General features: G+C 41.9%; 1 protein-coding gene across 10 annotated transcripts; it reads right to left on the bottom strand.

Moving 5' to 3' along the window:
* Positions 1-255: 255 nt before the first annotated feature.
* LRP2BP (LRP2 binding protein) lies at positions 256-27,354 on the bottom strand. Of its 10 annotated transcripts, XM_030563034.1 has the most exons (10): positions 27,225-27,354; positions 26,848-26,990; positions 23,454-23,537; positions 21,043-21,158; positions 16,324-16,437; positions 10,263-10,405; positions 10,076-10,181; positions 8,976-9,199; positions 4,681-4,846; positions 256-856 (listed from the first exon to the last, which is right to left on the bottom strand). In XM_030563034.1, the coding sequence occupies exons 2-10, from the start codon at positions 26,960-26,962 to the stop codon at positions 791-793; spliced, it is 1,134 nt and encodes a 377-aa protein (XP_030418894.1). In that variant the 5' UTR covers positions 26,963-26,990; positions 27,225-27,354; the 3' UTR covers positions 256-790. The 10 variants fall into 10 exon arrangements, with proteins under 10 accessions (XP_030418894.1, XP_030418899.1, XP_030418892.1 ...); XM_030563039.1 differs by lacking the exon at positions 26,848-26,990; XM_030563032.1 differs by lacking the exon at positions 27,225-27,354 and having other exon boundaries at positions 26,848-27,124.
* Positions 27,355-27,926: the final 572 nt, after the last annotated feature.

Genomic DNA, 27,926 nt, shown 5'->3' with positions numbered 1-27,926 from the left:
TTCACTAGTGTAGGTGTAGATTTTTTTCTATAATTAGTTTCTGTGAATAGGATATCCCAATACTGGAAGTTGGTATGGTCTACAGTGTAAACTAAGTATCTACCATCCATGCAAGTTTCCAACCCTCTACTGCTACCATCTAACAGTGCAATCTTTGAGAAAGTTGTTGCATTTCAGAGATGTGGGAAAGGGCAAAGTATACAGGAGAAAGATTTAAATGTAAAGGAAGCACACACCTTCAATTATTACCCCAGTACAGAATATTTTATTTAAATGTATTATATGACTTGTAAATAGAATGCATATGAAAAGAGGACACTATTTTTAAGCACAGGTATTTCAGAAATCTCATAACTTTGCTGACTCTGCAGATCTTTAATACTTGTAAGTAAAGGAAATTGACATTAACAATGATTTCTTTTAACAAGTTGATTTTAGCTTGATTTGTATACCATCTAGAGCAGAGTTGAAGTAAGAAACGCAGGTGGATTATGTCAGTAAAGTGCCAAGTTCATGATGATTAAGCTTTCTGTATAATGAAAAAAGGAAGATAATCTGCCTCTACAATGTATAAGTAAAGTAAGGGTTGTGAACAAAAAATCACTGTCAGCAAAATGTTCTTTGTTCTAATCAACAAAAAACTGCATAATTCTCATGATTTATAGAAAGCTGAGAAAAACAAAGAAATAAGTGGTTATCTACCTAGCTGCTAAGGATAAACATTGCCTACTATGTGAAACACATTATACAGCATTGGAAGCGGCTGGGATTTGTCTAAATGTGAAATATTCTAAATTCTCCCATGATTAGCTGCCAATTCAAGGTCGGAAGCTACATCAGGATCCAGGAGGCATGCCTTTGAAAACAAACAGAATAGTGAGTTATATTTTACAGCCAAAACTGGAATCTAACCTAGTTTGTACATGTACATGTTTGAAAATGTAACAGACTATATAAACGCCAAATATTATCAAAATTGTTTGAGAATCAGTTTACTAAATCCACTAAAACAAACTTTAACCTTAGCCCTTTTTTCTAACTTAAAAGAACAAAACTGGTATGCCGTATGTAACCAGTACACTCAAGTTGAGGATTGTTTCAAGAACCTGGACAAAATCTACTTCTCAAACAACTTTTAGTTAGAAGTAAATCAGTTTGCCAGGCAGAGGTTTCCTGAATCCAGTTCATTTTCCCCTCAGCACTATGATCTGTTCATATAACCTCTGTGATCCCTCTCTTCTCTCCTCTGCAAAACTTAGTGGGCCAAATGTGAACCTGGTTTATCTGTTAAAGCACATATGGTAAAACAGACAAATTGGGGTTTGATATGTTTTCACTTTAAATGGGAGTAACTATACAATTAAATTACAAAATGCCTTCCAACCACAAAGCTAAAAGAAATAAATGATGCTGATCACTGTCCACAGGGGAATACATGGTGCCAAAAACCTGCCATTGGGATACAGGGCCTTTCTCTTCTAGGTCACTGACTCCTATCTGCTATAAGCCACTAATGACTGAAAGTTGTTACTACCTGCTGGCTCTTTAATGTGAAATGCGGTGAGGGAATGGATGCCCACCTTTTCATTTGGCACCCTTGTTGGCAATCTGAACAGAGATGGAATGGACTGAATATACAGACTGAAATACTTTTTCACTTGAACAGGTGTGAAACAATGAGGGTCAATGTGAGAAAGCTTGCACTGATCCTGCCCTGATGTACCTATTCTATGGAAGGATAGTGACCACGCTTTAAAACTGCTTGTCCAGCACTTTTCATTACATTTTTTTAAAACTTCGGGGTTTTTTGTTTGGTTGTTTGTTTTAAGTGTAGCTGCTTTTCACAGAAGGAAATAATTGAAAGAATATTACTGCCTGTTCTGCAATCCCATTGACTTCAATGGGATCATCTGAGTAAGGAGCCATACCTGATGTTCATTTTGTTAGTAATTTAAGTTCCGCATAGTTTCCACTTACTTGGGTTTTACAAAAGTGGACACTGCAGTCCCATTCTTGGCCTGAAATTTGATTTTGCCCTCTAATGCAATCAGACTCTAAACCAATGGATTGTGTCTTCCTGTGTGTTTGTACAGTGCCTATCTAGAGCACAATCAGGTTCCCTCCTGTGACACTACTGCAATACTAATATAGTCATCTAATGAATAACGTCCACATAATAAATCCATTAAAAACATGTTCTTCACACAAATTCTTTAAAAGGGGCATTTGTTTTCTTTAGGACCTACAGTGTGCTCTCCGTGCAGGAACACTTGGCTAATTAACACTAGCCCCAGAGCTGAGATTATATCAGTGACAGCACAGATAAGTAAAAAAGTTGTCATAATCTTCTCAAGTATAGAGAATGCTGGGATTTAAACTAGGGCTGTCGATTAATTGCAGCTAACACATGCAATTAACTCAAAAAATTAATCGTGATTAATCATAGTTTTAATCGCACTGTTAAACCATAGAATACTAATTAAAATTTATTACATATTTTGGATGTTTTTCTACATTTTCATATGTATTGTATTCTGTGTTGTAATTGAAATCAAAGTATATTATTTTTATTATAAATATTTGCACTGTAAAAATAATAAACAGAAGAAGTAGTATTTTTCAATTCACCTCCTACAAGTACTGTAGTGCATTCTCTTTGTTGTGAACATGCAACTTACAAATGTAGATTTTGCTGTTACATAACTGCACTCACAAACAAAACAGTGTAAAACTTTGGAGCCTACAAATCCATTCAGTCCTGCTTCTTATTCTGCCAATTGCTAAGACAAACAAGTTTGTTTACACTGACAAGAGATACTGCTAGGCCTGCCTTCTTGTTTACAATGTCACTAGAAAGTGACAACAGGCATTCACATTGACACGTTTGTAGCCAAGCCGTTGGCAAGGTATTTACATGCCAGATATGCTAAACATATTCCGTACCGCCCCTCGCCATGCTTCGGGCCACCATTGCCAGAGGATATGCCTTCCATGCTGATGATGCTTGTTAAAAAAAAAATAATAAATGCGTCAATTAAATTTGTGACTGTACTCCTCGGGGGAAGAAACTGTATGGTCCCCTGGCTGTTTTTAACCCTCATTCTGTCATAGATTTCATGTTATAGCAGGTCCTTGGTGATGACCCGCACGTGTTGTTCATTTAAGAACACTTTCACTGCAGATTTGACAAAACACAAAAGAAGGTAACCTATGTTGAGATTTCTAAAAATAGCTACAGCACTCAACCCAATGTTTGAGAATCTGAAGTGCCTTCCAAAATCTGAGAGGGATGAGGTGTGGAGCATGCTTTCAGAAGTCTTAAAGAGCACACTCCAATTCGGAAACTACAGAACTCAAACCACCAAAAAAGAAAATCAGCCTTCTGCTGGGGCATCTGACTCAGATAATGAAATGAACATGCATCCATCTGCACTGCTTTAGATTATTGAGCAGAACCCGTCATCAGCATGGACACGTCCCCTGCAATGGTAGTTGAAGCATGAAGGGACATATGAATCTTTACCACATCTGGCACATAAATATCTTGCAACGCTGGCTACCACAGTGCCATGAGAACACTTGTTTTCACTTTCAGGTTACACTGTAAACAAGAAGTGGGCAGCATTATCTCCTGCAAATGGAAACAAACTTGTTTATCCAATCGATTGGCAGAACAAGAAGTAAGACTGAGTGGACTTGCAGGCTCTACAATTTTAGCTGTTTTATTTTTTAATGCAGTTTATTTGGTACATAATTTACATTTGTAAAGTATCAGAGGGGTAGCCGTGTTACTCTGTAGCCACAAAACAAAGAGGAGTCTGGTGGCACCTTAAAAACTAACAGATTTATTTGGGCATAAGCTTTTGTGGGTTAAAAAAAAACACACTTCTTCAGATGCAAAGAAGTGGGTTTTTACCCATAAAAGCTTATGCCCAAATAATCTGTAGTCTTTAAGGTGCCACTGAACTTCTCTACATTTGTAAGTTCAACTTTCATGATAAAGAGATGGCACAACAGTACCTGTATTAGGTGAATTGAAAAATATTATTTTGGTTTTTTACAGTGCAAATACTTGTAATAAAAAATAAAGTGAGCACTGTACACTTTGTATTCTGTGTTGTAATTGAAATCAATATATTTGAAAATGTAGAAAACTACATTTAAATATTTTGGATTTCTGTTATTGTTTAACAGTGTGATTAAGCATGATTATTTTTTTTAATTGCTTGACAACCCTAATTAAAGGCTTCAAGGTTTGCAAATAAGCAAAGAAATAAGTCTGCTTTTGAGTCTGAGGCAAGTATAAACAATGTAGTAACAAAATCAGTGCTATTTATCACTTAACCATCTTGGGAAAATTGTCATGAAAGATTACCAGCCCAGGCACAGGTTCAACTCACCTGCCTTTGTTGTGGTGATTATAATATGAAATTTTACTTGCCTGTCAAAATATGTTACTTGCTTTAGGTGAGTAGAACCTTGAGAGGCTGTTGTGAATAGTATGAGAGGATTTACTTCAGTATTTTTTTTTAAATGTAGAATATTTTTATGTGATAAATGTAGATAGTAAATGTTATTGGAGCATTTAATGAAACCATATAGCAAGTTTAAAAACTTAAATTCAAATTATCACTTATCTTATACTACATAAGTTAATTTGTAGGGCCGCCTCACGCTTACCCTAGAATAATAATTTTTAGCTGCAGCTTGATCTTGTTGTATGCCTACGCCAAGCTGGAGACATCTAGCCAAGTAGAAAGTAGCCATAGCAACCCCTTTGGCTATGTATACAGGAAGGCAATCGGTTATCTTTGCTAACATATCAATGTTATCGTTTTCTGCAATCCTGTTGTAAAATTTACAATATAAGTTTAGAGGTGAGCATTTCAAACTTTGATAGAAATCAGCTATATGAACCATAAAGAGACAGCATCAAAACACGCGCTTTGTGCCCAACTTCAGTTAAGTTGGGAATTCTGTTGATAATGGTATGAACTTAAAGCCTTTCTAGCAAAACAGGTTTTAAATGTACATACAGACTTGAGCAGTGAACATGATTTTCCTGTTTTGAGTAACTTGATTCATATAAGAATTAGTGAGCAAATACACTATCACTTTGGTCATTTTCACCACAACTGCACTAATAATAAGAAAAGTGTTTCACACAAATTGTGTTCCTACCAAACTGTTAACAGTTTAGTGGAAATTAAAGTAAAACTTGAGTGAATGGCCAAGCTTTACAGTTTTAAAAAAAGTATCATTCCAAATCATTAATGTGGATTTACCAGTCCCTTGTTATCTGAAGAACTAGGGCAACCTCTGAAAACTTCAGGTAAAGAGGACTTTGGATACTTAGGACCACCACCTTCTGGAGTTCCCCCAACAGACATTACTAACCTTTAATGAACTGGAATTCAGTTAGTCATGGTTTTCTAGTACACTCAAAGGGATTTTGAGTTTTCTTTAAGTTAACTTTTTGATTTGATACAGCACTTCTTAAATAGTAGTGCCTGAAATATATATAAATCCTGTCAGTGCATGCATCTGCCTGCTGCCTTCTCAACATCAGCTTTGCTATTACTGGTAAACACCCTCTTGAAGGGTCTGGCGAAGAGCATGCAAGTACGGTCCCCAAACCATGTATGAGAGTGATGTCATGCTAATACATTCACCACTTAAAATATACAACAAAAAAAAATTAGTACTACTTCTGTCTACTCAGCAAGGATTCTGCTTTTTCTTGCACTGTGAAATATTAGAAGTGTCAAACTGTTGCAGGGAAAATACAAAATCCTGAATTCCAGCCTTGGGAGGAAAATGGAGAAGCTTTATTCAGTTTTATTTTAAACTATGAAAGTGCAATAAAGTTAAGCCTATAGACATACCATATGAATCACTATCAGTGAATCTGATTCTGTTTAATCCTCACAAATGCTTGCCTGCTAACTAAATCACATGCATGCACCTGCAGTAATGTTCTTCCACCTAATGTGATCACCTTTAGCAAATGACAGCTAAAACAAGGAGATATGGCAACTCATTAAAAATTAAACTAGTATCAAGAAAGAATTTGGTTCTTGCAGCTTATATTTAATGTCCTCTGATAAGAAAAACAAGGGAATGTACTTTTGCCCTCCCTTTCAAAATATAATAGCCTACCAATGCAAATAATAGCAAGTAACCTTAATCAGCATGCACAGACAAAGGACTTGGTGACTGGCACAGTCTAGTGAGTGTTTTGTTAAAGGAGATACTATGGTGATGAGCACAGTTTAAAGAAAGCTATATAGAACAGGAAGACAATTCTTCAAGGCTATAGTATACTCATGACCAACCCCAACTCCAAACATAAGGCATGAGCCTGAGGGCAGGTCTACACGACAGCCCAAGTCAATATAACTTACGGCGCTCAGGGGTGTTTAAAAGCTCCCCCCCCCAAGTAATGCAAGTTTTGTGCTGTCCACATCGGCACTATGTCGGCAGGAGATGCTCTCACCAGAGTGGAGTAATTATGCCAGTGGGAGAGCACTCTCCTGTTGGCATAGCACGTCTTCACCAGACGCGCTACAGTGGCACAGTTGCCTTGGTGCAGCTGTCCCGAAGTAGTGCTGTAGTGTAGACTTGCCCTGAGATGTGACTGAAAATAAGTGGATAACACAGAGCTCTCTTTTATGTTGGTGGGAGTGATGTAAGACTGCAAAGGGGAAATCTGTTATGATCTTATTAAATAAATGTCCCAGATTTGTATGGCAATTAGGGCATATTGACTTGGAGGTTACAAAAGTAGTGTATCTGTTCATATAAAGTGCAGAAAATTGGTGTACAGAAGGTACATGGGAAGGCACAGAGACAGGAGCAAAGAAGATGCTGATGCTTGACGTGACAACTATTTGCTCTGCTGGCAGACTTCTGGCCCTAGAACATCTACCATTCCAGTGAGATGGGATTGCTTTGAGCACAATGACAATATATTTTCCTTCAGAAGTTATTTATGGCTATAACCTATTATGCCTTCTTTGTGAAAAGATGACTACAGCTAACAAGGTGCACCCTTTCATTGTCAGAATAGCCTGCTGGACCGCAGTGGGTAAAGGACAAACTCCAACTGATTGATATGGCCAGTGGATGGCTACCATTCTATCTACACTGCATGTGAAAGAATGGAAGCCTAGGCTCAAGACCAGCATGATTTTTGGGGATTCAGTGGTGAATAAAATAGAAGGTTGTTTGGCTAAACATCTCAATTTCTGGACTGTCAGAAGTTGAACCTGAAATCCAAATCTTGAGATACTGCCACTCCTAATTCTATGTAATTTTCCTTGGCAGCATCCCTTTGTTCTTCACTCCTTAGATGCTTTTCATCATCATCATAAATAGATGCATTTTTTATCACCTGAAGGATGAGTTTTGTATATAGCTTGTAGAGTCACCGTGCCTGTCTCTTTTTCCTTTAGGAACTTAATGATCTGACTGATGGGTTAAATCTGTAATGGTAAGGCTTTGCTAGCAAACGTTACATTTGAGGGGTTTATAATGGGACATTTGGTTATGTAGAAATTGTAAAACTGAGGCCAACATAATTCTCCTCTCCAGTGTGTTCTGGATTTCACACACTGTGTAAACAAAACAGAAATCAGTCAACTTGGCCCTCAGCTCAACCAGAATGTATTCTTGAACCTAAACCATCATGGCAGGGCAAATTCTTCGATTGCACCTTATCCGGTTTGCATAGAGAAGCAAAGTGGTATTTCTGAATTGAGAACACCTTATAATGGTGTACTGTAAAGTACTACCACATGAAATCTTAGAAGTGCCAGATGGATCGGCAGTGGGATCCACAGAAACTCTTAGATTTTCCTGGGGAAAAGGAGACAGTAAAATGCTGCCTATTAAAAAAAAGTGAGGAGATTGAGGGGAAGTGGAATAGATCTGCAGGCTAGTAAAAACAGCAGAATGATGGATATAGATAACTTAGCCACCCCTAAAGAAACCTGATTGAGGAAGACCAGAAGGCCATGGTGGTGGGGGTCATCTTTCCCTGTTCCCAGAAGAAATCTCTAAAGTATTGGAAATATTGGGATCCACGTGCTGTTGACAAGTAAATGGATGGCTATATGGGCAGTGGTTGGAACTCTGTTAGGGAGAGAGGAGGGCTATTTTAACATTCTGACAGGTTTTTGGCCAGCTGGAAACTGGAAGTGGAGAGCAGTGCTTCTCTTTTTCTGGATGGAAATAAGAGTCAAACCCTTATCTAAACACTTCAGAAACTGAAAAGAAAGTTCACTTTGGATTTGGAGGGACTTTTTATTTAAGTCATTGATTTGTCTGTCTCTAAGTATGATGCCACTTCCAGTTTCTATGTATTTTGGTAAAGATGGAGAATGGCTGCAGGCTATGAGAAATGACGGATTAAATCACAGAGACAGGCCTCTCCTCTTTGTTGTTCTGCTCATCCACTGCATGAAGCTTCGGCAGCACTGAGACAAGATACAGAGTTGACAGAGACTGGATTTTTTTACATTACATCCTATATCATTTACATTATTTTCTACGGGTCGCACACACGCTATAAGCTCCTGTCCCATCCTTTGTGTACCTGAGTTAAAATGTACTCAAATGAACTTGGAGAAATGCTAATACTTTTCAATGTACGCTTGTTTTGATATTTCAATCTCAATTTCTTCTCCAGTGATTATTTCTGCGTCCCCCTGATAAAGGAGGACAGAGTTGAACTGAATAATGGAAGGCTTCATAATCATTAGGGTCTTAATTTTGGCTAAGTTCTGTCATTCACTTTTTAAAGATTAAGTATAGCAGTTAAATCTGATACATCTCTGGTAGGGAAATACATGCTTGATTAGCATGAGTCTGAACTTGATTAGCACGAGTCTGAACTTGATCTAAAAGAATTTTTATCTTTAATTTCTATGATTTTATATCAAGAATTCTAATAAATTTAACTAATATTAATTCACCTTCTAGCAAATGCAGCAGCTTTTGTGTAAAATTTTCTTTTGTAGTAATACTCCACAAGATGGCCTTGAGCATAGATATTTCCACGTTCTGCTGCTTCCTTCAGGCACTCCAAAGCAGCCTTTGTATTTTGACGTATGCCTTGTCCATAGAGATACATAACACCAAGTATACCCTGTGACTCCAGACTTCCATTGCCACAAGCTTCTGAATGCCAGAAAAATGCCTATAGAACAGGCACAAAGTTCTTGTGATTTTTGAAATATTTACATAACCCTTTGCTTCTAGTAAAAATAAACATTCTCTAATCTAGACTACAGCCTAACTGTCTAGCATACAGTCTGTTTTCTTTAAAGCTCCTTTATCTAGCAGCTGGAGAGAGGTGTCTGCATAATAATAAATTCACATCCACTCCAAGACTTACATTCATTTCCTTTACTCATGCTCTCCTGTGCCGCCCCACTACCATTGGTTGTTTCTTAAACATACTGAGAACCATAAATCTTAATCCCACTTTATAATGCTGATTCTTGAGTTTCAGATCTGATGCTCCCACCTCCTGCTAATTGTTTCAGTAAAAAATCCTGATTACCAATGCAGGGCTGGCTCCAGGCACCAGCTAAGGAAGCAGGTGCTTGGGGTGGCCAATAGAAAGGGGCATCACTCTGTTCCTGATTGGGGTGCCACATTCGGGTCTTGGGCGGCAATTCAGTGGCGGGTCCCTCATTGCCTCTCCTCCTCTTTGAGCTGCTGCCGAAGTGCCGCTGAGGAGGAAGAGAGGGAGTGAAGGACCCACCGCCGAATTGCCGCAGAAGACTGAAGCGGACCAATTCAGCTACCACCGAAGTGCCGCCAATCGGTTTCCCCCCCCGCCCCCACCGCTTGGGTCAGCAAAAAAGCTGAAGCCAGCCCTGACCAATGTCAAGGGATTCTCTTTCTGTATATATGCCAGTGTGGGGCTAAATGGGTGAAAAAGTCTAGAAATAATAGAGCATATATTGTTATAAATAAGCTACAAAAGTCTCTTTCTGGAATGCTTCACAGATTCAGAATGAATCTGAGCATCGAATCATGATATGGAAAAGGCAGAAACTGGCATTACCTTTTTCAGATCTTTTGGATTTGATGTAGAATAAAACATTCCCAGGGTACTTTGAGCCTTTACACTTGCCTTTGGATTCCCATGGTCTGCAGCAATAATCCACAGCCTAAAAAAATAGGGAGGAAATATCAGTAACATTACAAAATGGTATTTTATAAATCATGGAGAAATTATGAGATTAAATTACCTTTCAGCTTCTTTATCTGAATGCTTAACACCACATCCTTCAAAATAAGATCTGCCAAGATTGTATGCAGCAGCATATTTTAAATGTCTTGCTTTAGGGGAGTTAGAGTTGATGATTATTTTCATGTACTCCACTCCTTTTTCCTTTGAGAGAAACAGATTTTAATCATAATTGCAAAAGGTAAAAAGGACAAACATTAAAATTCCAGGTAAAGTAAGTTACATATTACACACAAAGAACTTTTCAGTTCTAAAACTCTCTAAATGTTAAAAGGTATGGATGTGATCAGTTAAGGTAGCGTAAAGAGTCCTATTCTTACATTTTAAATACTTTCATTGCTAAAAAAAGCAAAAACTAATTTTCATTATGCTTTATTTTTGTGAAGAAGTTGAACTACCTGTCTAAAAATTGATATCATGTGGGATGTCAGTTTGATAAGGATGACACATCATAAATCCTTCATCTAGCTTTCATTGTACCAACTGTGGACCATCATTCAAGATCAATTTGCCACCTACACCAGGTTTAACAATACAATTATTTTATGAAAATAAAGCCATTCCTTATAAAATGAGAGCGCTGAACAAAACTGGATTTACTCTGTTGTGCCAAGTTTTGTAGCGAACAACACTACACTCTCATGGGGTAAGAGGGAAGGTCCTCTCATGGATCGGTAGCTGGTTAAAAGATAGGATACAAAGGGTAGGAATACATTGTCAGTTTTCAGAATGGAGAGAAGTAGTGTCCCCCAGGGGTCTGTACTGGGACCAGTGCTATTCAACATACTCATAAAGAATCTGGAAAAAGGGGTAAACAGTGAGGTAGCAAAATTTGCAGATGATACAAACTTCCCAAGACAGTTAAGTCCAAAGCAGACTGCAAAGAGCTACAAAGGGATCTCACAAAACTGGGTGACTGGGCAACAAAATGGCAGATGAAATTCAATGTTGATAAATACAAAGTAATGCACATTGGAAAACATAATCCCAATTATACGTATAAACTGCTGGGGTCTAAATTAGCTGTTACCTCTCAAGAAAGAGATCTTGGAGTCGTTGTGGATAGTTCTCTGAAAACATCCACTCAATGTGCAGTGACAGTTAAAAAAGCTAACAATGTTGGGAATCATTAAGAAAGGGACAGATAATAAGACATGGTATGCCCACATCTTGAATACTGCATGCAGATGTGGTCACTGCATCTCAAAAAGATATATTGGAATTGGAAAAGGAACAGAAAAGGGCAACAAAAATGATTAGGGGTATGGAATGACTTCCATATGAGGAGAGATTAATAAAATGGGACTTTTCAGCTTGGAAAAGAGATGACTAAGGGAGGATATGATAAGAGGTCTATAAAATCATGATTTGTGTGGAGAAAGTAAATAAGGAAGTGTTATTTACTCCCTTAATAACACAAGAGCTAGGGATCACCAAATGAAATTAAGAGGCAGCAGGTTTAAAACAAACAAAAGGAAGTTCTTCACACAATGCAGAGTCAACCTGTGGAACTCTTTGCCAGAGGATGTTGTGAAGGCCACAGGGTTCAAAAAAGAACTAGATAAATTCATAGAGGATAGGGCCAGCAATGGCTATAAGCCACGATAGGCAGGGATGGTGTCCCTAGCCTCTCTTTGCCAGAAGCTAGGAATGGGCGACAGGGGATGGATCGCTAGATGATTATCTGTTCTGTTCATTCCCTCTGTGGCACCTGGTGTTGACCACTTTCGGAAGACAGGATACTGGGCTAGATGGACCTTTGGTCTGACCCAGTATGGCCATTTTTATGTTCTTATGGTCACTCTCCTGAATTCCTTGGCTAGATGTAGTAGGCCCCACTTCTGTTTCACTTTCTAGGCATCAGAGGTTTTGGCCCATCTTTTGCCAGCAAAGAATGTTACACTCTTAAAATCTATAATGGCTGCTACATCTGAATACTGTAATATTAATCAATACCTATACACTTCTGTACCTATAGTATATCTAATCAAGCTAAGCATTTATATAAAAATCAGCCCCCAAAATAGGAATTTGCATCAACAATACCATCTTAATAGATACTTGTGGGGCTGGATGGCTTAGGAGACTGGTAACAGGATAATGGAGCTTTTCATATAAGTCATCTATTCAAATGCAAAAATTACTGCTCTCTTATGGTGTTTCATGCCTCTGAAATGAATTGGTGGTCACAATCCGTATTATAAAATTGAATCTCCACAACTGGTACACTTATTAACTTTCATAAAAGAAGCTATGCACTGACTAGAGGAGAAGACTGAGCTACTCTTTTACCCGCCCTCTCCCCCCGAAGTTGGTGCCTCCAGGAAATGGTTGAGGCATACTGGCAGTATAGTGTATGGAAATTATGCTTCACTGCCCCTCAACCTGAACCTGTGCTGTGGTTTAATGGAGGACTCCCAGAGTTCTTAAACTGGCACATTTCTCATGTGCTAAATTCTCTTACAAACACACTTCTGCATAAGAAAAACAAATAATTATTACAAAATTTAAAATGATTAAAAGACTTGTACTTGCATTAGATTTAGGACAATTTTAATGTATTAAATGTTCCATTTTTTTAAATAACTTTTCTTTAACATGCTGTTCCTTAAATCACAAAGTACAGTTAATGGAAGTACATGATTTGGTATAAGTATATAATATCAAAACATAACTATAGTGTCCTCAATAACAATCTCTGAGAGCAATGTTGAAAAAAAATGTCAGTATACACTGGAAAAGAACAGCTGAGTCAGTGCCAACTGTCAGCTGCTGCACAGTACATCATCCTAAGCATTCAGTTAGTGGGCAGTCGAGAAATGCTAGTATTGCAAGCATTTAATAGTAGGTACCACATGTAAGTATTAAAAAGGTGTATATAAATAATCCTCTGTTAAAAGGAAGGCCAGCCATTCACTACTCATATTACCAAGTATAAACAGCCAAAGAAAGCCAGCCCTAAGCTTTACTCCAAAATATATCATAATGGATCTAACTCAGGCAAAACACTAAAAAAACAGAAACCTGAGAAAAAGCAACATAGCTCTAATCTCACTAAACAGTAAAGGTAGTAGCATCCTTTCCTCTCTGTTAATTGGCAGTTTCCTCTATCCTTCTCTCTCAGCACCTCCACTGCCAGCCATATTTTCCCTGCCCTCCATTCTCATCTCCACTCTTCCCTTCCTCCTCTTTTCATTCTTTTCTTTCCCCGAATCCCTGTGCCTTCATGTCTATGCCCCTCAATAACCAATCCCTTTCTTCTCCTACTCCCATAATCCTAGCAACTCATTCCTCCCATTGTCTCCTTTTGCCTCTATACTACACATAAAGCAAAATCAAGCTAAAGTGGAACGAACAGACATTTTCAAACCATCACTCCGGTTGGCTATTGCATTCCTTAATGTTGTTTCCATTTAGATTGTAAACCCCATGGGGCTGCACTTTTATTGTAACTAGTACAACACAATATTGATCCCATTAAGAGCCTCCAGGTGCTAATGGATCTGGGCCTTCATATCTTCAAGGACGATATTATAAATGTGCTAAACTAGGAAACAGCAAAGATAACTCTGGAATTAAGTTCTGCAGTGATAATAGCTGCAGAAAAATTGTCAACTTTATATTTAGGTGTTATAAATATATCTGTTGACAATATGAAAGCCATAAATTTAAGTCATCTTTTCTAGCTCATTGAAGGAAAAGAACAAAACAAGAAACATGCATTTTTTAAGTGACAAAGTAAGTAAATTGGTTGCAATAGCAGTAGGACATATTTGTTTACTTAAATGCCACTAGAATTGACAGTTTCATTCTCATGGAAGAACACTTCTCATGATTATTATGAAAGAGGATTAAAAAATAAGATGCTTCAATTTTAGTATGAAGCAAATATCAAATTGCAGATGTAGAGAAAAAAGCATTTTCAGTTTCACTTAGCAAAAGTAATATTTATTGTATCTGATACATCTCTAAGATGTGCCTTGTTTGTTGTCAAATTATATCAATAGTCTAATTAATAAACCCAATCATCAGAAAATATAGGATCAGAGATGTAATTCTCTCCCTAATATATTATGGCCTGGTCTACACTAATAAGGTAAGTCTATCTTAATTACGTAACTTGTCGATGTAGCTTAGATCAACTTAAAGCAATGTCTATATGTTGACAGGAGACCTTCTCCAGTCGACGTAGCTTCTGTCTCTTGGGGAGGTGGAGTACTGAAGTCAATGGCAGCGTCTTCACTAGATCTGCTAAATCGATGCCTTCCGCATCAAGCCCAGCAGTGTTGATTTAGCTGGTAGTGAAGACAAGCCCTAAGACCCCAATCCTTCATGGGAGTAACTTTATGCCTTTTAGTAGTCTAGCTGAAGTCAATGAGACTATTCATAAGCATAAAGTTACAAGTGTGGCTAAGGATTTGTAGCATCTGGTCCGGAGACTTCAACATTGCAAAGTACTAGGCCAAATCCCACTGTATAAATAAAGCAAATAAGATTCCTTTATATGGCGCCTTAAAGCACATATTAATAGAATACAGGAGAAGACATAGGAGAAAGATGACGATTCAGAGGCTGGACAGGACCATATTTGACACTGAATGGAAAGAATCCAATGGAACTTTTACAGTTTAATGGACCATTTTCTGGTCTATGCCTAAATATCAATTTATAGAAATTGGGTTCTCCTTTTATTTTTGTACTTCTTATTTTAAAATGCTGAATCTCTGTATCCAATTTTTGTAGTAATTCCTAATTTCAAACCATAGTTTGTTATAGGAGAATACAGTTGAAGAGTTCACAACTACTGAACATAACTCTAGTATCTTATTATTTTTCTCACCCTCATCCACCTTGGACTAGACAGAAAAAAACTTCTAACCAGGTACAAATTCGAATGATGCACTTCAGTCCTGATCCGGCAGCTGGCTTCATTTGAACAAATCCCTGTGCCTATGTAGAGCTCCACTGATGTCAGTACGGCTTCATGTGCATACTGTGGTCTCTCTGCATGAAGCTAGTTGCAGGATTCAGGGCTTAAAGAACAGACGTTACTTCTCTTGTTGACTTGGTCTTGAATATGAAGTTTAACCAATGAATAAATTAAATAGTAATTTTTACAGTTTTTGTGATGCAACCTTTGACTGAAGCTATTAGAAAGAGGGGAGTCATGAAGAGGACTCTCACCTTTCCATAGCCTACACTGTCTTGTAACACATTCCCAGAACCACATAAGTGTTAGTGATGTGTTAATGGCACTGTTCTCTGATCAAGAGTATAAAAAGGTCTTGGGACACATCACTGGCAGAGAATTAGCAATGGAGTTACGTTACATTTACTTTATTGCTTTACCTAATATACCGTTTTTGACTGAGAGAAAAATCAAATGTAATCTTTTGGTTGTACAATTTAATAATATTCCTGCCCTCTAATGCTAGAAGGGAGATTTTTTGTACAATTATTATTATTATTTATCTGTATTCTCACAGTGCCTCAGAGCCCCAGTCATGAACCAGGATCCCAATGTGTTAGGCGCTACAAATACATGTGGTTTGTAAATTCTTCAAATTATGTCTTTTCTGTAACAGATTTTTTTTTAAAGAAAATTTGTCTTGTGGCTTGAAACCTTAGAAAATGTTTCTTGACTTTTATTTTTACTGGGTTTAATTTCTGTTTAAATGTAACTTGAAAATTACTATATATTATTTGCTTTCAACATAGAGTGAACCCCTTGTGCTTTCCAAACGACGACATAGTTCTTTGCCATTGAGGACAGAGACTAATATATTGAGTTGCAAATGTATTAAAACAATACTGTTCAAGGGAAAATATTTTATGAGGAAATTTTTAACCTGGACCATTACACCAACTCATTAATGGGCCTCTGCCTGAGCACACAAAGCTCTGCCTGCATGGAACAAATTGCAGGATTGGGACCTCACTTTGATAATATGTTGAACTGATTGTTTTAATTTTTTAAGGTCTATTAAATATGGGAAGTTATATAAGGGTCTATCCAGTAAGGTTAGAAGAAAAACTAAATATACAGCTGGATAATGACTTACTGGGTCTTCTTTGGTCCCCAATCCATCATAATACATTACACCCAGCTGATACAGAGCTTGAAAATCCATCTCCTTAATTTTTTCAAATTGTGCAAGTGCTTCGTCATACCACCCCTGAATGAGACAGTGAGCAATGAAGTAGTACATTATAGTGTATATAACAAATCAACTCTTCAGTATAAATTATTTTAAACTAGAGTATTTGTTCAGTGAACATGAGAAAAATCATATAGTAGTAGAAAGGAACAAAAAAGTATTTTTATATGGTTTAAAAAAGTCACTCTGAATACACTTAGTAATTGGGACAGGTAAGGTCAACTTCAGAAAATAATGAATCAGAAGGAAACACCTAGGACTTCCAACCACGTTTTGTTACTGTATATGGGTATATATACACACAAAAAATTAGCATAGCATATGTATCAATTTACCACACTGCACGTCACCCTAAAAATGCCACTATTTGTAATCCAAGGAGCTAGTGCCAAAGCAGAAACAGGAAAAATATGTAGATATTTTCAGATACTCTTATTTCTTCCTAATTAATCTTCCAATTTAACTGTCTATCCTTATTCCACAAAGCACATAAACATACTTAATTTTAAGCATGCGCTTAAATCATATTAATTTTAAAATAATTGATTTCAGTGGGACCTAAGCACATGTTCAAAGTTAAGCAGTTGCTTATGTGCTTTGCTGAATAGAGATAAAAATGCTTTGCTAAATTGGGGCCCACAACTCTCTACCACAAATGTGTGAGGGTTTTTTTTATTTTTATTTTTTTTACAGAAAGATGATAAATGAGTGGTAGGAGTCTACACTGTGAAGTTGTTGACAAAACTTTTGTCTTTCATAGGTACTTAAAAAAGCGCCCCCGCTTCCCCCCCAAGACACAAGTTTTGCCGACACAAGTGGCAGTATGAATGTGGACGAAACTAATGCCACTTGCAGGGCTGGAAGTATTCTGTTGGCAAAAATTGTTGACAAAGTACCGACAAAGAGCATTTACACATGCTGACTTCTAGCGACAAAGCTGTGTCGACACAGCCTTGTCGCTAAAAGCTGTGTGGTGTAGACGAGCCGTTTAGTGGAGATAAGGTACTTGTAACGTTTACCTTTTACTGAGAGGTAGCTAGGTGAGTTCCTCACCATACACGCTCCTCATGCCTGTAGCTCCCTTTTTGCCTCCAGTAAACCTGAAGTTCTTAAATTCCACTATTCCACATATTTTCACAGCAGGATAGCTAATGCATGTTACTTATCCAACATTAAAAACACACCTTTGTCAATAAAGAGACAGAAATCTGTTTTTGGTTTTCTTAAGAGTTCACGAGGCAAACTTTACAATATTTGCTACTTCAGTAACTCAGGAAGAAAACTGTTTTTAAATACTAAAAACAATGACAGTAAAATTCTGTTAATTGAGGACTCTGATATCCTGATTTAAAGGTGCCATTTTTTTTAATTTAAAAGAAATTGGAGAAGACAATGAAATAAAATACTACACTAAATAAAAACTATAGTTACTGTATTTCCTCATCTTTTTATATTATTTGGCAACAACAGTTTAGAATTTAACATGTGGTTAAACAGCCTTCAGCGTGCTCAACGCCTTTGGCTAATTCTGTCCTAATTAACTATTAGTTATTACCATTAGCCTAAATCAGGTCCCTTGGGAGATGTCTCAAAGCAGCCATCCTAAGGGATTATACCCCTTTTAAAAATAAACAAAAAACAATTGGGAAATAGCAATAGCCTTTTACACCTACCTGGTATATGCATCAGAAAAACTAGAGCTGCAAGATGCAAGCCTCTTAAACCACACTTTTATAGGTTCAAGGAGCTGGATCAATGGAAAACTGCGCAACATATAAAACTATATAGATTTAAAAAACTCTTTAAAACCTTTACTATACTACACTACACTACAAACCCCAACAACCTATATGCGGGTGGCGGGTATAAAAGACCAGGTCAGGCTAAGTGTCCTCTGACCCAGGCCATGGACCTGCCTATGTTCTGCCTTGAGGCCCCATCCCTCTTGACCCTAAAGCTGGCAGGAGCTCACTCAGCTCCAGTCGGTGGCCTGGAGCTCAGGGCCACCGGTGGCCCGGGGTAACACTGGGGCCGGCCAATTGCTGGGGCCAGCGACTTGGCCTGGTGCTGGTGCCAGCCCGGTGCTGATGGCTCAGCCTGGTAATGGGGCCGGCCTGGTGCTGTGGAGGCTAGCAGCTCGGGCTGGCACTTGGGAGGCTAGGCCCAGAGTCACAAAGATACTAAGGTACTTGAACCTCAGACTTAGGTGCTTGGGTCCTAGTTTCAGCTCCACTGCAATCCACAGAACTCCTGTTGAACGCTGTAGGTGCCTAAGCTCAATTGCTGCCTACGTTTTCAGGGTTCAAGTTCCCTAGGCACCTATGTTTCTGCCTCTGTCCATGCAGTTGGACACCTGTCACTAAAGCCACAGAGTGATTCACAAAGGGGGGGAAGTTCAAGAGAGGCATTTGGCCTCTTAAGTTGTGTGAGGGGTGCAATTTGGTAGGCATGCTGAGGTTACCTACCAGACCAGGTCCCATTCAAAACTGGCCAAAGGAGGAGATGATAGTAGTGTCTACCTTATTACTTTTAGCCCAGTGATTAGAGCAGTCACCTGGAATGTGGGAGACTCAGGTTCAATTCCCTCCCCCTTTCTACCAGAGAGGAATAAAGGATTTGAACAGGGTTTTCCCACCTCTCAGGCTCAGGCAAGTGCTCTGACCACTGAGATGATGTGGGGTCCCTCTGTCTCTCCTGTTGATGCTGTTGCACTGTGGATAAATAATTAAAGAGTTATTGGAGTAGGGTCTCCCATCTCCCAGGTGTGTGCCCTACACCAGTCTACAGTCATTCTTTCTGGCCCATGAGGGCCAGTCGTTAAGGCACCCACCTGGGAGACTCAGGGTCAAATCACTCATCATTTATCCACAGTCTAACAATTTCAACAATTGGGATGGAGGGAACTGCCCCTCCCCAATCAGAATATCCCATAGCTCAGTGGTTAAAACACTCTCTTGAGAAGAGACCCCTGATCAAATCCTAAAAAAAAACCCTCTCCCCAGCAGAGAGGGGGGAATTGAACCTTAGCCTCCCACATTCCAGGTGAGTGCTCTAAGCATTGGGCTAAAAGTAATAAGGTGTGAACCAGCTCCTCTTCCTCCAGCCATTTTTTGTGAAGTGAGGCAGGTGCCTAACTCAGTGGGACCCAAACTTATTCTGCCGTTTGTACAGGGAAACTCCTGGTGGGCTGGGCCGGTTTGTTTACCTGCCACGTCCGCAGGTTCGGCCAATTCTGGCTCCCACTGGCTGCAGTTCACTGCTCCAGGCCAATGGGAGCTGCTAGAAGTGACAGCCAGTATATCCCTCGGCCCACGCCGCTTCCAGCAGCTCCCATTGTCCTGGAGCAGCGAACCGCGGCCAGTGGGAGCTGCGATCAGCCGGACCTGCAGATGCAGCAAATAAACAAACCAGCCTGGCCCACCAGGGGCTTTCCCTGCATAAGCAGTGGAACAAGTTTGGGAACCACTGACCTAACTCATTCCCACAAGAAACACTTTAGGCGCCTAAACTGCCTGACTCCAGGAGCTGGTTTCCATTCATGGACTGCTAAGCAGAGATAGGTGCTTCCTTATAGCTTGGACTTGGATGCCACTCTCCAAGGCGGGGACTAAGCACACACTCCTCTCACTGGCATCTCGCACTACTTAGTTTAGGTGGCTTCCCACCTAGCATGCTGGTTTTTTGTGGATTGCATTCTAAGGTGCCCATCTCTTCCCCCTTCATTGTACAGGATGCTTAGGCACCTAACTTGACTCTTAAAATCACAGTGTTGCTCCTGTGATTTTTCTAGGTGCCAGGATGCTCAGCATTGCAACATTTAAGTCCCTTTATAATCCCACCTCTGATTGGAAGCAGGCTGCAGGTACAGAGACAGAAACCATCCTCCGCTCTTCAACTGACCATAGAAAGAGAGGAACTAAGGCGAATGCAGAGCCATATCCCTGTATATAACCTTACACCAGACACTGAGTGTTACAAAACAGCACTCGCATGGCTCTCAACAGGTATAGCTTTAAAAGAGATTTCTGAATTTTGCAGCAGCTAGAGGTGCCAGAGCAGTCAATGACATTACACAGGGACCACCTCAAAGATGTGAGTATTAGCATGTGTCTAGATATGAAGATCTGGTTAAGACTACACTTCAATACACAACATGGATATCTAAGCTCCAGTTAGCCAAGGAACAGTCTGATATTACACTAGATGGGTCCAATCTTACTCCCACTGAAGTCAGTAAGTGTTTTGCCACTCACTTCAGTGAGTACAGGACTAGCCCCAATAATTCTGCTCTCTATGCAGTCAGCAGGACTTCTGGCAATGACTACAGTCAGAAGCACTAAACCCAATTTCTCAAATTTGAGAATATTTGAAATAATAATGTATCTGTAACTTTATCCTTCTCCTCCCTGCCTCTCTGAGTCTCATTCTTTCTCATGGAATCATGCTTCCCACAGTTGCTCCATAATTCTTGTTTGATTCGGGTTTTTTTATTTTTTACTATTTCACTTTGTATGTATCTTCGTTTGTAACATTTTCTAGTGTTACTTCTTTTTGCATGTGGAAATTGTACTGAAAAGTGTCAGTTTTACAAAATGTTCTAAAAAGTAAATAGTAAAGTACAACCTCTTCAAAGTACAGCTGCCCTTGTAGAAAATATGCCAGAGGATCTCCATCTATGATCCTCTTCGCCAACAGCTCCTCTGCCCTTGCAAACAAAGCGGTATGGCTATAGTTCCCTGCTAAAAACAGATATATATTTGTCTAATCACAACAAACAGAATAATATTGTAAGTACACTATCACACTGAAGTTGTAATAGTTCTCTTTTTAACCCTGACAGACATCATTAGGATGTTCCCTTTTTGTTGTATGCTCTATAGACTCAGCTAAAACAGATCAGTGTTTTATTCTGGAGGAAAAAATCTACAATAAAGATAATTAAATCTTTATGAAACAGTTTACTTTGCCATAAAAATGCTATATGTATTTGTATGATGAAAACCTGATCTCAGTTGGTGGAAAACCAGAATACAAATAACAAGTTCCCTTATACAAAGATTATCCACACTGGAAACATTAATTGCTAATGTTTAGAACAGTTTAAGATCTAATCTAAACAACAGAAAATATCAACGGATTTAAAGATGATGAAAACTCCTTTCAATACTGGCAGCCAAATGAGGGAATATCACTTTAAGCTCCGATCTTGCAATCTGGTGTCTGGGCTCCACACAGGCACAACCGTCCACCTACTTACAATGACTTGCAGGAGCTGGGCCTTACAGGAAGTGGAGACATTGTTTCATATGCTAAGGCAGTGTTTCCCTTGTTTAGGGGAAGCCTCTGGCGGACCAGGCCGGTTTGTTTATCTGTCACGTCCGCAGGTTCGGCCAATCACAGCTCTCACTGGCCACGGTTCGCCGCTCCAGGCCAATGGGAGCTGCTGGAAGCGACAGCTAGTACGTCCGTTGGCCTGCGCCACTTCCCGCAGGCCCCATTGGCCTGGAGCAGTGAACCACAGCCAGTGGGAGCCTCGATTGGCCGGACCAGCGGATGTGGCAGGTAAATAAACCGGCCCAGCCAGCCAGGGGCTTTCCCTGAACAAGCAGCGTCCCAAGTTTGGGAAATACTGCGCTAGGGCATGGGCTACCTAAGTGGCTGACCAGATTTAGATGCCTAACTCCAGGAGAAAGTCTGCAGCTGGGTAACCCAAGCAAAGGGAAGTGGCCCACTAGCCAGGTGCACCAGGTCAGCTGCATATGTGCCTATGACCCCTTCTCAGCATTTCTTTCCTGGCTAACTTATGTGACTCCCCACTCAGCTGGTAGGCTTTTGAAAATCGCTTCCTTAGGGAACTCTTTCAATATATTTTATGGGGTGCCTAGCTCAAGGCTGAAAATTCCACTGGAACACAGCATAGGGGGATAAGTGTTGCAATGCTTAAGTATCACTGAGGATCTGAGCCAAAGTCACTTTGAAAATGAGACTCAAGGGCCAGATTTTCAAAGGTATTTATATGCTTAAACATACAGATATGCACCTAGTGGGCTTTTAAGGGTCTAACAAGTTATGCACTTAAGTCCTATTTAAATCAACAGGAATTAAGTGTCTACTTGCTTGGGCACTTTAGGAAATCACACTAGGTGCCTATCTGTATCTTCATGAGCCTAAATACCTTTGAAAATCTGATCCTTTGGCAATTAAGTTACTTAGCTGCTTTTGAAATTTTTTCCCCAGGTTTGCCACTGACTTGCTATATGACCTTGGGTAAGTCATTTCATTTCTGTGAACTCTATGTCTAATATGGAAGTGATGATAACACTAAGGTTATTTTGAGACTGCACTTAAAAAGCATTTCAAATTTGTCAGGTGAAAAGGGCAATATAAGTGCAAAAATATTTTTATTAATAAAATCTCAGCCACAATACTCTTATTAGTGCCTTTTAGGATTTTTTTCCAACTGAGTGAGATTCTTTTCTGATGATAGTAACATTTTGTGAACAAGCTGAACTTCTAATCAATTACATTTCACTTTACTAATTATAATGGTGAAAGCTCTATTTCTGACTTAACAGAAAATGGAAGAATCAGTAGACTCAGAGGACAGGAAGGGAACAACAAAGAATGAGAGGCAGCAAGAACAATCCAACTAGCAAAGGGAAAAAGAGGAGCTGAGTTAACGTGCTTAAAAATGGGAAGAAGAGGGACCACATCAAACTGGAGCAGGAAAAGCGAGGGGAAAAAAAAAGAAATATGAAGACCGGACAACGAAAAAATGGCTCTATTCTCCTTGAATATTCTGCCCCATTTATCTATTTCCAGAACCTTTATATTTTCTGCAAACATTTAAAGTAAAAATGGGGAACAAACTCACACCAACATTGCCAAGCTAAAAGTCTTCAAGAAATGTCGGGCCTGCTTAAGTTTATTAGATTGGCTGAAAAATAATGAGACTTTAAAAAGCAATACACTTTGTGTTCTTTTTATTTTATATATTGGTTCTGATTCTTAAGGCAACACTCAATTCAAGTTACCATGCTTTCCCCTGCAATCATGAGGTCTATACATTTTTTTTTCTTTCAAATGAAGGCTGAAACTCTCCACTCCAGATTGAGGCATTGAGGTAAAAAAAAAGAAACAGTAAATTTTGCAGACTGGTAGCACATTTTTAAAAAGGAAAAAGGTAAAAATTAACAAAAACCTAAGAAATTACATTTAAAAACTCTCTTTGAAAAGAACATTATTTATGTTGCCAAGTTAGGAAATGCCAAGTTTATAGCTGTCATGTAATTTGCTGCTTATGTGTATGAATTAAGAAACACTAGTTAATTACTTAATTGCACAATATTTTTTCCAGCAGACCCAACCTCATTGAGTGCATGGGCCAGTGGTGGGCAACCTGCGGCCTACACGCAGCCCATCAGGGTAATTTGCTGGCAGGCTGCATGTGGCCCAAGGGCTGCAGGTTGCCCACCACTGGAATACACACACAAGAAGTACAAGAAAGGTTACGCAGGAAACCATAAACTGGCATTTCCTAACTTTTGAGTGCTTGACTTTGCAACCTACATAATGTTCCTTTACTGTCGTGTATTTGTATGTATTATATTAGTCGTCACCAAACCGGTGATCGCTATTGACTGGTCAATCCTGGGGACTCTCCCAGTTGAGCGCAATCTATGGCGATATAGCGGGGCTGCTGCTAAGGTAGGTTCCCTGCCTGCCAGTGTCCCATGCCGCTCCCTGAAGCAGCCAATGCCCCTGCAGCCCTGGGAAGAAGGGCAGGGGTCTCTGCGTGCAGCTCCTGCCTGCAAGCTCTGCCCCCGCAGCTCCCATTGGCTGGGAATGGGGAACTGTGGCCAATGGGAGCTTTGGGGGAGGTGTCTGCAGCAAGGGGCAGCATGGAGAGCCACGTGCCCCCTTACCCCGCTCTCAGCAGATGCAGAGGCGCATTGGCCCCTTCTGGGAACGGCGTGGGACCAGGGCAGGCAGGGAGCCTGCCTCAGCCTCCCTCTGTCACTGCCCAGGAGCCGTCCATGGCAAATGCTGCCCGGCAGGAGGCTGCACCCCAACCCCCAGTCCCCTCCTGGAGCCAGCACCCCATACCTCCTCCTACACCCCAACCCCTGCTCCAGCCCTGACCCCCCTCCCGGATCCAGTACCCCACCCCCCTCTTGCACCCAAACAACTTCCGAGATTTTGCACCCATACCCCTCTTGCACCCAAACACCCTCCCAGAACTTGCATCCATCACCCCCTCCTGCACCCCAACCCCCTGCCCCAGGCTCAGCCCAGAGCCTCCTCCCACACTGTGAACCCCTTGGCCCCAGCCCAGAGCCCGCACCTCCTCCTGAACCCAACCCTCTGCTCCATCCCGGTGGAAGTGAGAGCAGGGGAGAGCGAGCGATGGAGAGAGGGAGGATGGAGTGAGTGAGGTGGGACTTTGGGGAAGGGGTAGAGTAGATCCTGGGTTGCCCTTAAATTCAAAAAGTGATCTTGGGCGTAAAAAGGTTGAAGACCACTCTACTATACAGAGAGTGACTTTGTGCTTTAGTGAATATTACCACTGATTTCTGTTTCACTTCAGTCAACATTAATCTCGTCAATGTTAATCTCTATTGACAATAAAGTCTCATGCTCCTCAACACTGTAGGTGATGAAATCAAGGTTAATCAAGTATCTGAGCCATTTGACACTTTAGTGAAAATGCTACTACACCAACAGGAGAGTTTCTCCCGTCAGTTTAGTTAATCCAAATCCCCCAAACCTGGTCTACCCTACAGAGTTAAGTTGACGTAAGGCAGTTTATGTTGACCTAACTCTATAAACATCTACACTACAATGTTGCTCCTGCCAATATATGTCACCCACTACACCAACCTAATAACTCCACCTCCACAAGACGGTTAGCGCTTAGGAGGATGTAGTTAAGACAATGCAATGTCTGTGTAGATAGACACTGTTGCTTACATCACCAGTTCCTGCCTTTGAACTGTCAGCCCTGCCGCCTTGGGGCTGACTGCTGGACAGGGGTGTAGCTATGGGTGGCTTCGTTTCACTCACTTAGCATCCAGGCCTACCCCCTCAGCCTGGCTCTGCTCTGGCCCCAGCACTAGTCCCATGTAGACCTGGAGGATGCCTCACACATATCCAGCCTGACTGGAGTGGGGAAGGGGGAATAGCAGCGGCACAGCAGAGGGGTGTCTGATGAGCACGGTTCACATGTTGCAGCTGGAGGAGGCTGGCTGGCTGGCCTGTCCAGCACTGGCAATCATCAAAAAATGTAGGCCTGCTGTCTCAGGGAGACGGTCCTGGTGTGGGGCAGTGTAACGGGGTCTGGTGCTGGAAGCTGTGCACACAGGAGAGCAGCATCTCCTCCCAGAGTTAGGTGCATGCACGTGGCCCTGGGGGACCCTGGCCAGAGCACCCATCACCCCCTGCAAGGCCAGCTGGACTGGAGAGGGTGGTTGGAGGCAGGCCCCCCACATCCTTCCTGCCTCCCCTCCCCCATCATTGCCCCCACCCGAAGTCGGGGCCCACCCAAATGTCCCATGCTAGCTACGCCACTGCCACTGGAGCCCCACCACTCCAGGACTGTAGGCTTCAGGAATCATCCCAGGGTGGCGGGGCTCTGGCAGTCAACCGGGCGCCTGGCTGACAGCTCAGGATGTCAGCCCTCCACAATGTCCTATTTAAGTCAGTGCAAACACTCCTGATGAGGATGCACTCCCACTGGCAGGAGGACAGTGTGGACATGAACAGCCAATTTAATTACTGCACTGGCTGTAGGTCGACTTAATTTAAGCTGACAATTTTATAGTGTAGACAAGCCACATGAGGTGGCAGCTATGTCCATGGGAGAAGCTGTCCTGTTAACATACTTCTGTCTACAAGGGTACATCCACACTACCCACCGGATTGGTGGGTAGCGATCGATCCCCAACGCGCTCCCCATCGACTCCAGAACTCCACCAGAGCGAAAGGCGGATGCGGAGTCAAAGGGGGAGCCGCGACTGTCGATCCTGCGCCGTGAGGACTGGAGGTAAGTCGAAATAAGATACGTTGACTTCAGCTACGGTATTCTCATAGCTGAAGTTGCGTATCTTATATCGAGCCCCCCCAGTGTAGACCAGCCCCAAGGGAGGGAGGCGGAAGGTCGGTATAACTATGTTGCTATGGAGTGGATTTTAGTTATCCTGATATAGAGCTCTAGTGTAGACCTCGGGTCAGAGCCACTAGCAAGTCACTGGGGGACTGAGGCTCGGAATCCAGGAGTCCTGTCTCCCGGACCTTTGTGCCCAGCTGTGGGATGGATGGACCCTGGTTAACAGGCTGCCACTGAGTGGCGCCTGGGCATCTGCTGGGCGGCCGCGGGGCATTGACTGGAGGAGCAGCTCCCAGCACGAATGGGGGGGTGCGGGTCTTTACCTATCTCCGCCCCTTGCTGCTTGTTCAGCTCGGAGTCGCTGAAGGTCCTGGAGATGGTCTGCAGGACAGGCTCGGAGCTGCGCCTCTGGGGCAGCGCCTCGCTGCTCAGCTTCATCTCGCCCTCAGCAGCTGCGCCGCCTCCCCTGCAACATAAAACGGGCAGCACCGGTAACGCTGCCCCCATCTCCTGCGGCTGGCTGCGCAGCCTGCAGGGCCGCCCCCTGCACGTCCCGGCACCGCAGTGAAGGTGCCGGGCTGTCCCGCGGCCGAGGACCACGCTGCGCGCTAGGGCCCCTCGGAGCCCGGCCGGCACCCCCAGGCGGGGCCCGTCTCGGAGTCTGCGCGGTGTCGCGCGCGGCCGCCCGTGTGTGACTCACTGTGTCCGCCGCGGGAGCCCATCGCGGCCGCCGCCCGCCCGGCTCCCTCGCGCCTCCCAGTGACTACGGCAGCTTCTCGTTGCCAGGTAACGATTATCGCCCCGGGTGGCCGCGAGTCCTTGCGCCTCGCAGCCGCCTGACGCCCCCGCGCGCCCCCTGGTGGTGCTGAGCTGCCAGCGTCGGGGGCTGCTGGACGGGCTGGAGCCTGGCGTGAGCGCGCCAGTGAGAACGCTCGGGGGGGGGAGGGGGGTCGGATCCCGGCCCCTCGCGGCTCTTCCCCGCACTCGCCCTAAACCAGGGTTCACATTGGGGGAGAGTGACACACCAGATGCAGCCAACCCGGCAGGACGGACAAACAGAGCCCCTGGGGGGAGAGGGACCCTCTGCCCAGCTGAGGGGAGCAGCACAGACTGCCAGGCAGAGCCCCCCCGGCTGGGTCGAGCTGGGGGACCCCTCCCCAGAAAGGTGCTGGGGGGATTGGCTGGTTGCTGGTGCATGCAGCAGGTCACATGTGGGAGGGAGGCTGTATGGGAGGAATGTTGATGTGATGCACAGCCGCACCTTACCTTGTGGGGCCTGATCCCTAGGGAAGGGAAGGGTGGAGAGCCCACCCGAGTGTCAGTGTGTATAAAGAATGGTATTGCATAGCTACGCAGTAGAAAGTTAAATTTTATGTGTTAAAAAGTTGACTGATAACCAAAC

The sequence above is a fragment of the Gopherus evgoodei genome, chromosome 5 (genome assembly GCF_007399415.2).
Source record: "Gopherus evgoodei ecotype Sinaloan lineage chromosome 5, rGopEvg1_v1.p, whole genome shotgun sequence".
NCBI classification, from domain to species: domain Eukaryota; kingdom Metazoa; phylum Chordata; order Testudines; family Testudinidae; genus Gopherus; species Gopherus evgoodei.
The sequence above is the reverse complement of the archived record's forward strand: the minus strand, read 5'-3'. Positions and strand labels throughout refer to the sequence as shown.

Excerpts from the sequence above, each read along its gene's own strand:
- LRP2BP (XM_030563032.1), bottom strand. The coding sequence starts at position 27,031 with ATGGGGGCAGCGTTACCGGTGCTGCCCGTTTTATGTTGCAGGGGAGGC. Across the intron at positions 10,406-16,323 it reads TGGGGACCAAAGAAGACCCA|GAAAAAGGAGTGGAGTACAT; the intron begins GTAAGTCATTAT and ends TTTCTCTCAAAG. Across the intron at positions 9,200-10,075 it reads ATCCAAAAGATCTGAAAAAG|GCATTTTTCTGGCATTCAGA; the intron begins GTAATGCCAGTT and ends CCTGTTCTATAG.